Genomic DNA, 13,004 nt, shown 5'->3' on the forward strand with positions numbered 1-13,004 from the left:
TATATATAAAAAGACAAGTACATCTGTGGATTCCTCATAATCTGTTTGCTCTTTCCTCCAGCATTGACCAATCCCACAAAACACTAATTGCTCTCTCAAACATCCTTTTATGTTTCACTCTGTATATTTTGAAGTAGACTATGTAACATGTCTGAAAACTGAACAAAGGGAAATAGAGTTGAGAACACAAGGGAAACATGAACGTGTTCTGTGTGAGCGATGCCGATTGCTGCAGGGGGAACTTAAGAGAATTACACAGGAGCCACGAGGGTCCCATGGATCTTTCTAGAAACTTCCTTTCATGAAACTCTGTTTGAGTATGAGGAGATTCAGTTTTAGATTCAGTTTGCTCTGATCTTTTCTCATGTTTATTCAAGTGCTCCCCAAGTAAGAAAATAAACATTTATTTTATCTTTTTTTCTAGCAATCTTAAATGTGACCCTGGACCACAAAACCAGTCATAAGGGTCAATTTTTTGAAATTGAGATTTATACATCACCTGAAAGCTGAATAAATAAGCTTTCCATTGATGTATGGTTTGTTAGGATAGGACAATATTTGGCCGAGATACAACTATTGAAAATCTGGAATCTGAGGGTGCAAAAAAATCAAAATACGCCTTTAAAAAATCGCCTTTAAAGTTGTCCAAATGAAGTTCTTAGCAATGCATATTACTAATCAAACATGAAGTTTTGATATATTTACAGTAGGAAATTTACAAAATATCTTCATGGAACATGATCTTTACTTAATATCCTAATGATTTTTGGCATAAAAAAAATCGATAATTTTGACCCATACAATGTTTTTTTTGGCTATTGCTACAAATATACCGCAGCGACTTAAGACTGGTTTTGTGCTCCAGGGTCACAAATATTTACAAACAAGGGCTTTAACAGATAAATAATGAGGACTATTCAATCAATCCAAAAACATTATTTTAGCAAAATGGAAGACTATAAATCATCTGCTGTCTCTCTGATCTGCCCTGAAACATGATGTCAGGTTTTAATGAGGTTTCTTTTAAAAGATGATTTGCATGTTTCACATTGAAGAGGAAAAACTTTGTCTTTATCAGTGGGCAAAAGTTGAAAACAATACATTTATTTCCCATTAACATTTCTGTCATTTGAATAGTGAATAGTGGAGTGCGTCTGAAATGATAAAGATGATTATCTCAATATCGTGTTTTGTTCATGCATTTTTCATTTGAGGGCACACTTTTAAACTGTAGATTGAGTATCATGCTGTGGTTTAAAGCTTAATCCAATTTTATGTACAGATGGGCAGCATTTGCAGCTGACCCCATCAGCTTGAACCAGTAACTGGCATAGATCATCTAATAAACCAATGAAGACATGAAACATGTTGAGACATGTGAGACATGTGAGACATGTTTTCATCGCTCATATGGTCTATAGAGATGGGCTAGTTTCTAATGTACTGTCATTTGAGTGGCTTGTGCCTCTATGAATGGATGGAGAAAAGTCTTCTTTCTAACCTGTGAACCTTTTGGTCTTCTCGTCCTCAGTGATGCAGAGTCTTCTGGACACCTTAAGTGACAGTACCAGCTCCACCACAGCCAATGACCTGGACCTCATCTTCCTGAAAGGAATCATGGAGAGTCCAGTGGTGAGTCCAGTGGTGCGTTCTTAACTTGATGTCCACATGTCCACATGAGGCATCTTTAATTCTGAATCTGTCAACAGTTACAACATACAACTACAACATATATATTTTCCCCCATTTGCTCCAAAAGAAAAAGAAAAAAAATCCACAATTTCCTTTCTATGACTTTTCGAAAGAAGAAAAAAATATTGAGAGATTGATTAAGGTGTTCAGAAGAGATAAAAATATTAAATTTGATATTACTACCTCAGCTGTTGTATTAGAAACACTCACGCAGCAGCATTAACTAGTTTTCTTTTTGTAAATTAATGGCAATGTATTATAACAAAGTATAGTGTTACAAATGTGCATTGATAAAAAATTAAAAAAAAACATTGCTAGACTTGTGATGTTGATAACTATGGAAACAAGTCATCATAGTCAGGGAAAAGGGCCCATAACTTGATTCAAGCGATTTTCAGCATTTTAGAGTGTTTTAGTTAACAAAAAATCCTGTATCTGCTGTGAGTTTAAAGTGTGTTTTGGAAAGCAATATGTGTCAGTTACTCTTTACTCTTCTGTTATCACATTCGCACAATTTACAACATTTTTGTGGACAGATTATTACAGAATTTCACACAGTTTTGTAACGAGAAGCATTTGTTAACCCGTTGTCACAGAAACTTAACAGGCTTCCTTGCAGTTTTCCTCCAAAATAAAACCTTGAGGGTTTAACTCTTGCAAGTGAAGAAATTAAGTTGTAAGTATTGTAATTTTACTACTATAAAGTAAATAATTAATATACTTATTATCATTTTTGTTTTTCATTTTACAGTGCAGTTGTATTACAACAGTCATTTCTTTCTGTCTTAAATAATGTTATTTATTTATTATTATTATTATTAATCCCACTCAGAGCTATCGGGCCTGAGGGATCTCAGACAGAAGAATTTCGTTTAATGGGAAAATGCTTTGACTATAGTTTAAAGTGAATTAACTTTGATATTGTTCAAATATTATGCCTTTAATGTTGTGGCATTTCCCCCCCGTGGTATCTGTAAAGGTATTAAATCAAAGTTAGAAGTTCCAGTTTTGTGATAACAATAGCAACTGTATGTAGGCTAGTTAACTATATTAAATTTATGCAAGAGTTCATTATTTAATAAATAAAAGATTACAACTATCCAATCAAACCTAAACAGGTACATTAATACTAAATACAACAAAACACCTTCATTTACATACAGTATCTCACAGAAGCGAGTACACCCCTCACATTTTTGTAAATATTTTATTATATCTTTTCATGTGACAACACTGAAGAAATGACACTTTGCTACAACTGAGTTAAAAACATAGTACAGGGACTCAAATCAGTGAATTTACATGAACTGTCCAAATGAAATGACTCATTAGAATTAATCAGATTTTCCAATATTTAAATGAGTGAGGAGACTGTTTAGGTGAAGGCATTTGATTATTTCCTCAGCTCAGTGTTTGGTCAGTCCACCTTCACACACACACACACACACACACACACACACACACACACACACACACACATAGAGCTCACCCACTGGGCCTTTTCTTCCTTTTTATACCAGTTTTACAAATGAGGATGTCTCCAAATGGAGGTTTTTGGCGATTTTGTCAGGTTTTGCTCACTTTTGGGAACAAATTTGTCCCCAAAATATGGTTAAGTAGGTACACACACACACATGCACACACACAAACACACACACACACACACACACACACACACACACACACACACACACACACACACACACACACACACACACACACACACACACACACACACACACACACACACACACACACACACACACACACACACACACACACACACACACACACACACACACACACACCTTCACAGGTCATGTGCTTAAAATTCTGACATCATCTACTCACCCTTATGTTTAAAACTCACATTTTATTTTTCATATTAAACGTTTAATGTTTTGTGTGGTTCTGTGCGTGCAGTCTCGTGAGCACTATGAAGAGCCAAAGCTGGAGGCGGTGAGGGACAATAATATGGAGTTAGTGCAGGACATCCTGAGAGACCTCACCACCCTCACACCTGACAGTCAGGCGGCACATGAGCTCGCCTGCATCCTCAAAGAGCCACACTTTCAGGTACACTCAGAAGCACTGGAGATTCAGTCAAGCAAAAAATAACAAAATATCTTGAATTGTTTCATTTTTTTTGTTTCAGATTTTTAAAGTGGTTTCCCTCAATACCTGTTTTATTCTCCACAGTCTTTACTTGAAACACATGACTCTGTAGCTTCCAAAAGCTACGAGACTCCGCCCCCCAGCCCCTGCGCGTTTATGGACCCCTCGCTGAACAACCAGCCTGTGCCTCCGGATGCTGTCAGGATGGTGGGCATCCGCAAAGTGTCTGGAGAGCACTTGGTGAGACTTGACAAATTGCATTACTGTTTGGTGTTATATGCTTTTATGCTGTTTTTATAATTGTATGCCATGTGAGACGCGCTATGCAAATTAATTGAACTGAAATTGAATATTTAACTAAGTGAGGCATGGTTTTGCCTTCATAAAACTGAACTGGAACATTATAATGTGAGCTGCTTATACTGCCACTAACAGAACTAAAATGATTAGCAAAAATAAGGACTGTTTTCGAATAGAGCCTTTCAACATTCCCGGATTTGAAATGTAGACTGTTGCACTTTTAGACTTCTGTAGAGGTACATGGGCCAGGATTATTATCGTTAACTTAAAACTATACAAAATTGTTAATTGAAATTATATATTAGCTGAAAAACTAAAAGAACATGAAAGATGCTGCCTTGGCAACTAACTGAAATAGGTTGAAGTTGAAATACTAAAATTACTAACTAGAAATAAATAAATAAACTAAACTGAAATAAAAAATAAAACTGAAATAAAAACAAATTAAAGGTAAATAGTAATATTTAAAAAGAAGAAAAAGCGAATAAAAATGACAAAGGCACATAACAAAATTACTAAAAATTAAACTAAAATTATAATGAATAAAAATCTAAAATAAAAGCTATTTCAAAATATTAATATAAACTATAATAATATAGGAATAATACTAAAATAACACTGACGTGCAATAATTGTAAATATAATAATTATAATATATATATATATATATATATATAATTCTTTAAATTAATTATAAATTCTGTAAATGTTTTTGGAAATTGTAATTTTCCATTAAAAACACCCTTCCAGCAGTGTTGACTAATTGTTTGTAATTTAATGCCAGGGTAAAGTAACACAAATTATAGTGTTATAAATATACAGTACATTAAAAAAAAAAAAGAAAATACTGTATAAAATGTTTATTGCATAAATGCATCATCAAAGTCTGTGAAAAGGTTCCATAGGATAGAATTATTGTTTAAGGAATTAAACATTTCATTTCTGAATTATTATCGAAATTAACCATAATTTTTAAACTATATTTTTTCTTTTTATATATAGGTTTAATTTTTCACATTCATTTCTACCCTAGTGATTGATAAATATGAATTAGTCTAATAAAGTATTTTTTTTAACGAAGCACTCAACAAATAAAGCTAATGGTTTCACGTTTATTTGAATCACATTCTATTTACTCTGCCAGGGCGTGACGTTTCGGGTGGAGGGTGGAGAGCTGGTGATTGCTCGGATCCTGCATGGGGGCATGATTGATCAGCAGGGCCTGCTGCATGTGGGAGACATCATCAAAGAGGTGAACGGAAAAGAGGTGGGGAGTGACCCGAAGGTTCTTCAGAACATGCTGAAAGAGTCCAGTGGCAGCGTGGTTCTCAAAATCCTCCCCAGTTACCAAGAACCACACACACCACGCCAGGTGGGCAACATTCGGATGAAGTGTTTTGTCCTTTATTGAGTAGTGATTATAAATGTATATAGAGCCTCACCCAAATGAAATCACATTACAAGTGCTCACAGAGACATTTGAGACATGGTAATGTAATTCCTGGTGTAAACGATGTGTCTTGCCTTTATGACAGCAGTTACATAACTGCTTTTCTATCTATGTATGTCAAACAAAATGACAACATGAGTCGGCTGGCCCGCTAATGCACCTGATGATTTGGAATAAATTACTTCAAAAACATAGTTTATCATCACACAGAAATCAGAAAGCAAAAGCTTGTATATCAGTAGTTATATTGAAACACTAAATATAATGGTAGAAGATGAGAAAATACATGTTTCAGGAAGTCATAAACATGCAGATGCAAACGGGAAAAATATTGTGTTTTTTGTGTATTTTTCTTAAAATGGCTGCATTATTTATTATTTATCAGAGCTCATAGATTGGCGCCAGAGATTGACACTGGAGTCTGTTCAGCGTGCTTCTGTTTTTAAAATAATCCACACATAAGATGAAGTCAATAGATACACAAGATATCTTATAGATATTCTTATAGCATAGATATCTTGAATGAAGCCCATGTGCATTTAGTATACAGATGTTTACTCTAACTGTAAATACAGATTGACAGAGAAAATAAATCAAATATTGTCCTTAAATATTCTTACAATGAACCGCGCCAGGCACCACCATAAAAAAAAATCCATGTAATCACCTAAATTCCCTGCTAACAAAAATGTTCTTCTTTCTGAATGTTCTCTGAATGCTCAAAATGTCCAGTTTTTGAATGTTTAATAAGTGTTTTTTCTCGGTAATGTGAATGTTGAAGACAACAGTAAGGGAACATTCCATTTTATTATTTCGCAAACTTGGGAATGTTACATTTGAATGTTCTCTAAATCATCTGAAACTTGTAAGTAGCAATGATTAAAGGGGTCATATGATGTTGCTAAAAAGAACATTATTTTGTGTATTTGGTGTAATGAAATGTGTTTATGCGGTTTAAGGTTCAAAAAACACATTATTTTTCACAAGAAAAAATTTAAATCGCATCATATGACCCCTTTAAAAAATATTAGACGAACATCCAACTAAATTTTTTTTTCTGAAAAAACGATCCAAAAACAATGCATAAATGTTTTTGTGCTAATGTTTTGAGAACCAGACAGCTTTGAACGAACGTTCTATTAATGTCTCATGATTTTGAGAGAACGTTGTTCTCAAAGTTCTGAGAACATTCCAAGCTAATTGGGTTTGATCTAGTTTGAATGAAACATTAGATCCAATTCTTTTATGGGAGAGAACGTCACAAAATCATGGATGTGTTAAATGAATGAAGGTCTTAGTATATGGATACTTATTATAGGAATTATGTGTGCCATAACATCACTTTTTTAGAATAGTCAAAGGAATTTGCCAAAAAAAAAAAAAAAGGTTTGTATTTGTCCAACACTTCAATAGTTCAGTAATCTTTAAATCTTGACTGACAAAATGGTGTATAGCAACAAGACTTGTCGCAGTTATTTGATTGGCTGTTTAGGCTGTCAGTCATTTATGTGTAGTAAGGTCAACTGGATCTCCCGGGTGGATGATAATACCCGATGTCACAGGACCAAAATGCTCACATGCTGACACAAACATGTGAACAGACATGTAACTAACATCTAATGTAATAACCTTGGTTCAAAATGCCTCTAAATTGACATCTTTGAGATCAAACTTTGGGCTGCAGTGCCGGGTTTGGGCACCTGTGTCTATGCCAAAGCATGCTGGGAGATTTGGTGCATTATGCCCTTCCTGTTTTTGACGCTGTGCCACCCCACCTATTGAGATGAGACACCGACAATCTTCAAGTCTGCCCTTTCACATTTTCAGCTATGTCATACTGCGGATCTTACCCACTTTCTGCATTTCTGAGATCTTCTTCTTATTAAATGAGAATTAAATGAGTGAAGTTCTGTTTCTCTGCCCATATGGTGCCATATTCAGAGTGTCCCATCTGTGCCTGTCTTTATTTGATCCCAAAATAAATGAACAGCTTCCTGTGCCTGCTGCTAATATGGGCCTGGACATCACAGTGTCATGTTACTAATGTGATTCACACTACTATGATGGGAATATTCATGTTTTTAAGAGCGGCTGTAGGTGTTTGTGCTGGCAGATGGTATTGTTGGCATGTGTTGTGTTGTGTGTGGAGGATGCTTGTTGTTGACTGTCTGAATGATGTAATCCAGGCATATTTTCTGTGTGTTGCCGTTCCAGCACCTAATAGCAGCATTCTACTGGACTGCAGGTGACTACAGTTGCCATGACAACAGGATTTTAGGCACTAAAATTCCTCTTGAAGGAATAGTTCAACCAAAAATAAAAATCCCGTCATCATTTATTATTTCAAACCCGTATGAGTTTCTTTATGAAACGTTTGCTGAAAGTCTTCTCCTCCTACATCTAGTTTTCCCTTGTAAAAAAAAAGTGTGCTCAATTATATTGAATGCATACTTGTACCCCCGGTTTCACAGACAAGGCTTAAGCCTATAGTCCCAGACTAAAATGCATGTCTGGGCTGTCTGTGAAACCAGGCCGTAGTGTACTTCAAATCTTTTTTCTTTATTTATATAGTGCTTTATACAATACAGATTGTGTCAATGCAGCTTTACAGTGTTAAACAGGAAAAACATGTGCTGATAATGCAAGAGGACAATAGAAAACAGTTTATCAGTTAAAGTCAGTTGATTGTTGATTCAGTGGTCATCGTCCAGCTCAGTTCAGTTCTCTTCAAATAGTGTCTGTGCAGTCAAGTCAACAATGTTGCCAGAGACTGTGTCCCCAACTAAGCAAGCCAAAGGCGACAGTGGCAATCAATATATATTTTTTAAAAACTGTACTTGCAGATAATATTAATGAAATAAAAAGCCACTTAAGTGTATTTAAAGTGATTACACTTTCATGTCTCTTTCTTAACACACTTAAGTACACTTGTAAAAAGTGTATTTGTAATAATGTCAAATTGAAAGTTTTACCTTTAGTCATCTTTTGTTGTGCTTTATAGAAGTGCACTTATTTTGATGTGTTGACTAGCATACTAAAGCACATGTAAATACTTGATTATATTTTTAACTGTAGTGTCTTGTTTGAAAAATTAAATTTAATGTATATCTTATTTACCATAAATGCTTGTCAGTGTATTTTGGCAGCACGCTTTACTTTACAGAGTACTTCTTTTTCACAAGGGTTAGTATTTAATTTATAATAACGCACACAGATAATATTTCACCCCCCCCACACACACACACACATTTCATATTTCATCACAAGCTGATTCTGAAACAAACCTTCATTGGGAAAAATTTTGGTTGTAATATGACTGCACAAGTGAGGAGAGGCTTAATTTGTGTAAAACATACTTTTTTTCATAGTTCATATTTCAGAATGATCAATAAGCAGTTGTTATAAATGATTAATAATCAGTAATAATTAGTATTATGGTATAGTATTTATATTATAATATTAATTGATATTTTGATGATGGATTTTCCTGTTTTAAGATTAAAAGTCTTGAGTCTGAAAAAGGTAAACAAGTAGAAAAAAATAAAAGTTTCCAAGATAGTTTTATTGTGACCTTCATGTAACAGGAAAAACGTTGTATTAAAATCAACCTATAATCAATATAAACATAATATCAACATAAAAGTGCCTGAAGTTGAATAGTGAGTGTATATTTATGTTGACAGTATAAGGAATCACTAGAGATATAGATCTTCCATTTATGCTAGACATACACCACTAAAGTTTTCAACAGGCTGTCAGTATGACACTCTGATTGATGGACATATTCAGTAATAAGTTAATCTCTGTCTTTACTCTCTCTTTCTGTCTATCTGTCTGTCTGCAGGCCTTTGTGAAGTGTCACTTTGACTATGACCCCTCTCATGACAACCTGATCCCCTGTAAAGAAGCTGGACTCAAATTCAGCAGTGGAGACATCCTTCAGATCTTCAACCAAGAGGACCCCAACTGGTGGCAGGTGTGTGTGTGTGTCTGTGAATATATTGTGGTGATCCTTAAGCTCTGTATGGTGGTCTTACTTTGACTCTGGTCTCACCTGTAGGCATGTCATCTGGAAGGAGGCAGTGCAGGCCTGATCCCCAGTCAGCTGCTAGAGGAGAAGAGAAAAGCATTTGTCAAGAGAGATCTGGAGCTCTCTAGCACAGGTAGGACACAGGGCACTAAAGATATTTATATATAATAAATTCAGGTCGGGGTACACGTCATTTTGGTGTAAAATCTTTAACCATTTTTATAATGAATATCTTTTGTTGTTATTAATATTTCAAAATGAACATTTACCAGACTGAAGTAACTTTACTTAAGTATCCATACATCATAATTATTTAGAAAAATCATGCTGAAATGTATTAAATATAATAAATCAGGCTTTTGAGGAACGTTTATATCTCTCAGTCATTAAATATCATCTTAATAAGACATATTTTTGAGCAATATAGAGTGACAAATTATATTTATTTGCCTTTTATGTAAGTAGTCTGTTATACTACTAAGAACTCATTGATTTGCATTACAAATCAGAATTTAACCTTTTTTTGTCATATAAATAACAACATCTGTATCAAATTGCATATTTTTGCTCAGTTTGTGCCTTTCTGGTGTTTTTCCTCCTTGAGTATGAGATCTATGTTCTTCTATATCATGAGCCATAAAAGCCTGATCTATCAAACATGATACAAAACCTAAAACAGAAAAAAGATTTTCTTTCATATTTTGTTCAGTTCAATTTTTCTGACTTATTTCAGATGTCAGGCTTTACAGGGTTAATAGACCGCCGTCAGAGCATCTGTGCTGAGTGCACGTCTTCTGTCACTTACAGGCTTTTTAAAAACACTTTGTTATGCATACGTCTTAAGATTTTCACATTTTCGTAAATACAACTAAAATTATATATTTTGAAATTACCATAATCAGCAAAAACAGATGGAAAGAAAGAAGAAAAAATAGCATGAAAACGAACTGACACAGCAGTGAAGTGATGATAAGCATTACATTCAGTCGTGTTAACTGTGTTTGTGTGTTCTTATCTATATAATGTTTCATCTCCTTGAAAAAACTATTACATGAATCTGAATATCTCTGAACTGTCACTGACATATTTGACTTCAAAAGAGTACATCTGCTAACAACCTGAGGGGACACTGAACTGAGTGTAGCGCCCCCTGGAGGAATATCAGCATGATCTGTGTGATTACTGTAAGCAGAATGCTCTGCTGTTCATTATAGGAACAGGCCATTATTTATTCATCCTCATTTCATTCCAAATCCGTATGCTGTTATTTTACTCTAGGGTAATTACATTGGAATTAAGGCTGCACGATATTGGAAAAAACTCACATTGCAATATTTTTTTTCTGCGATATATATTGTGGTATGAAAAAAAAATCAGATGACTTCAATAGCTCTCTATTTGGAAAAAAAACCCATCAATGATTGGGGTGATTTTGTAGGCGAGTAAATCAGCATAGGAAATAAAACAAATGACAAGCATAGATAAATAACAGAACAAAGATACAAATGAAATAAACGTGTATATATATATATATATATATATATATATATATATATAGTTTTCACTATAAATTAAATCTAATAAATCTGTGATAAAGCTACAAAAGTGATTTTCCATTGTGTTGTGTTGTTTGATTAATGTTCATGACAGAAAAGGCAACAGGAACATTAAACTGCTGTGAACCAATATACTGTTACACATCCATTTTCTTTCTCACTTGTTTCCCTTCACCTTAGCCATAAGCATCTGTGTTTACAAGGATACTTGCAGAGCACGGTATTTCAGGCACAAATAGACGCAGAAGTGAACAGAATTCAGTGTTCACGTGCATCTGCGTGGCTCTCACCGTGTCTACACTGGACGCGCGCGGCGCGACACGACACGACAAAATACTATGAACCCATTATAATCAGTGATGCTGTCCGTCTACACTGGATGCGGCGCGGCGCGACAAATCTCCGACAGTAAACTGGTGCCGCGTTCTATTTATGGGGTACTGACACAAAGTTCAAATGATTGGCAACGGTCGCTTTGTCACGTCCAGTGTAGACAGACACTGACAGACATGTCGCGCCTAAAAACGCGTGGGAAAACGCCAGTCACGCCGCTTTCTCCTTCTTTCCAAAGCGCTCGGGAGCTTACACTTTCGTGGCGTCTGCCGTTGCTAAGCAACCGTGACCTGAGCTCTCCACGAGGACACGGAAGTTTCAGCAAAGGATAAATGGATTTCCAGCACTGAAAATCGCGTGCAGTAGCTCTGCTACTAAATGTATTTAAAATTGGTATCTCTGTACAGCTGTCACGTCCAGTGTAGACACCATGTCTTTGTGTGAGCAAAGAAAAAAATCAGTATAAATATAACTAAACATCGCACATCCTGCGATGTAACTATCGCGGATGCGCACATCGCGATATAAATGCTGAAACGATATATCGTGCAGCCCTAATTGGAATGATCTAAAAGGTTTGATAAGTGTGGCCTGAGGTTAAAAGGACAGTGATGTGTTTGACTTCTGCAGTAGACAGGAGTCATTCTGTGTGTGTTTATACTACCAGGATGTGTGCTGATGTCCGCAGGGCCTCTGTGTGCAGGGATTGGGGGTAAGAAGAAGAAGAAGATGATGTACTTGACCACCAAGAATGCTGGTAAAGATGACTGCTGTCCAGTGCGACGGATGCGCATATGTCATACTCTTACTCTGTGTTGTGATTGTTGTTGTTGTCAGTTGTATGAGTTCATTGTAAAATGTCACTTTTTAAATGTCAGTCGTTTGTCATAACGAGTTTGCAGTCAGTTCCATTTCAGGAGAAGTGCTTCAGGTTCATAAACTGAAATGTGTTTGTTTAGTCAAAGAAAATGATAAATGTAGTAAATGGAACCTCAATCAAATATCTCACAAACTGAACTGGGACTGACAAATTTGGATATAGTGACTAAATCAGACTAACAAAAGATGAGATCTTTTCACCATACCAGAGTTCGACCGACATGAGTTGAGGATCTACGAGGAAGTGGCCAAGGTGCCTCCATTCCGCAGGAAGACGCTGGTTCTGATTGGAGCACAGGGTGTGGGCCGCCGCAGCTTAAAAAATAAACTTTTGGTGTCGGACCCGCACCGTTATGGAACCACCACACCTTGTCAGTGCATATTTATATTTTTTATTTAATATTAATGTATTAAATATTAATGTTTAACATTGGCTTCATGTTGGATGTAATTAAAGTGGGGCCACATTGACTGTTGTCCAGCGAATATATGCTATCAGGAATTTTGCGTGAGGATGAAATTTTTCCCCATGAAGATTTCACATTGTAATCCACATCACAGTTGGCCATGCAAAATTCAGCCACGTTAACCAACAGAAAGCTGTTGACATCTCACTGAAATTTCACTAATGTAAAAATAAAATCTACCT

General features: G+C 35.6%; 1 protein-coding gene across 5 annotated transcripts in view; it reads left to right on the plus strand.

Moving 5' to 3' along the window:
* Positions 1 to 13,004, plus strand: part of LOC107694069 (MAGUK p55 subfamily member 2-like) — a 42,862-nt gene that overhangs the window by 27,628 nt on the left and 2,230 nt on the right. For 4 of the 5 annotated variants that reach the window (XM_016493660.1, XM_016493661.1, XM_016493662.1 and 1 more), the window contains 8 exons: positions 1,532 to 1,632; positions 3,616 to 3,768; positions 3,892 to 4,047; positions 5,252 to 5,479; positions 9,402 to 9,533; positions 9,618 to 9,720; positions 12,165 to 12,233; positions 12,565 to 12,726. In XM_016493660.1, the coding sequence (XP_016349146.1) occupies positions 1,532 to 1,632; positions 3,616 to 3,768; positions 3,892 to 4,047; positions 5,252 to 5,479; positions 9,402 to 9,533; positions 9,618 to 9,720; positions 12,165 to 12,233; positions 12,565 to 12,726 (1,104 nt within the window). The remainder of the gene's footprint in view (positions 1 to 1,531; positions 1,633 to 3,615; positions 3,769 to 3,891; positions 4,048 to 5,251; positions 5,480 to 9,401; positions 9,534 to 9,617; positions 9,721 to 12,164; positions 12,234 to 12,564; positions 12,727 to 13,004) is intronic. The other variant, XM_016493659.1, reaches the window with a different exon arrangement.

Source organism: Sinocyclocheilus anshuiensis, unplaced genomic scaffold (genome assembly GCF_001515605.1).
Source record: "Sinocyclocheilus anshuiensis isolate Anshui unplaced genomic scaffold, SAMN03320099.WGS_v1.1 scaffold2046, whole genome shotgun sequence".
Taxonomy (NCBI): Eukaryota; Metazoa; Chordata; class Actinopteri; order Cypriniformes; family Cyprinidae; genus Sinocyclocheilus; species Sinocyclocheilus anshuiensis.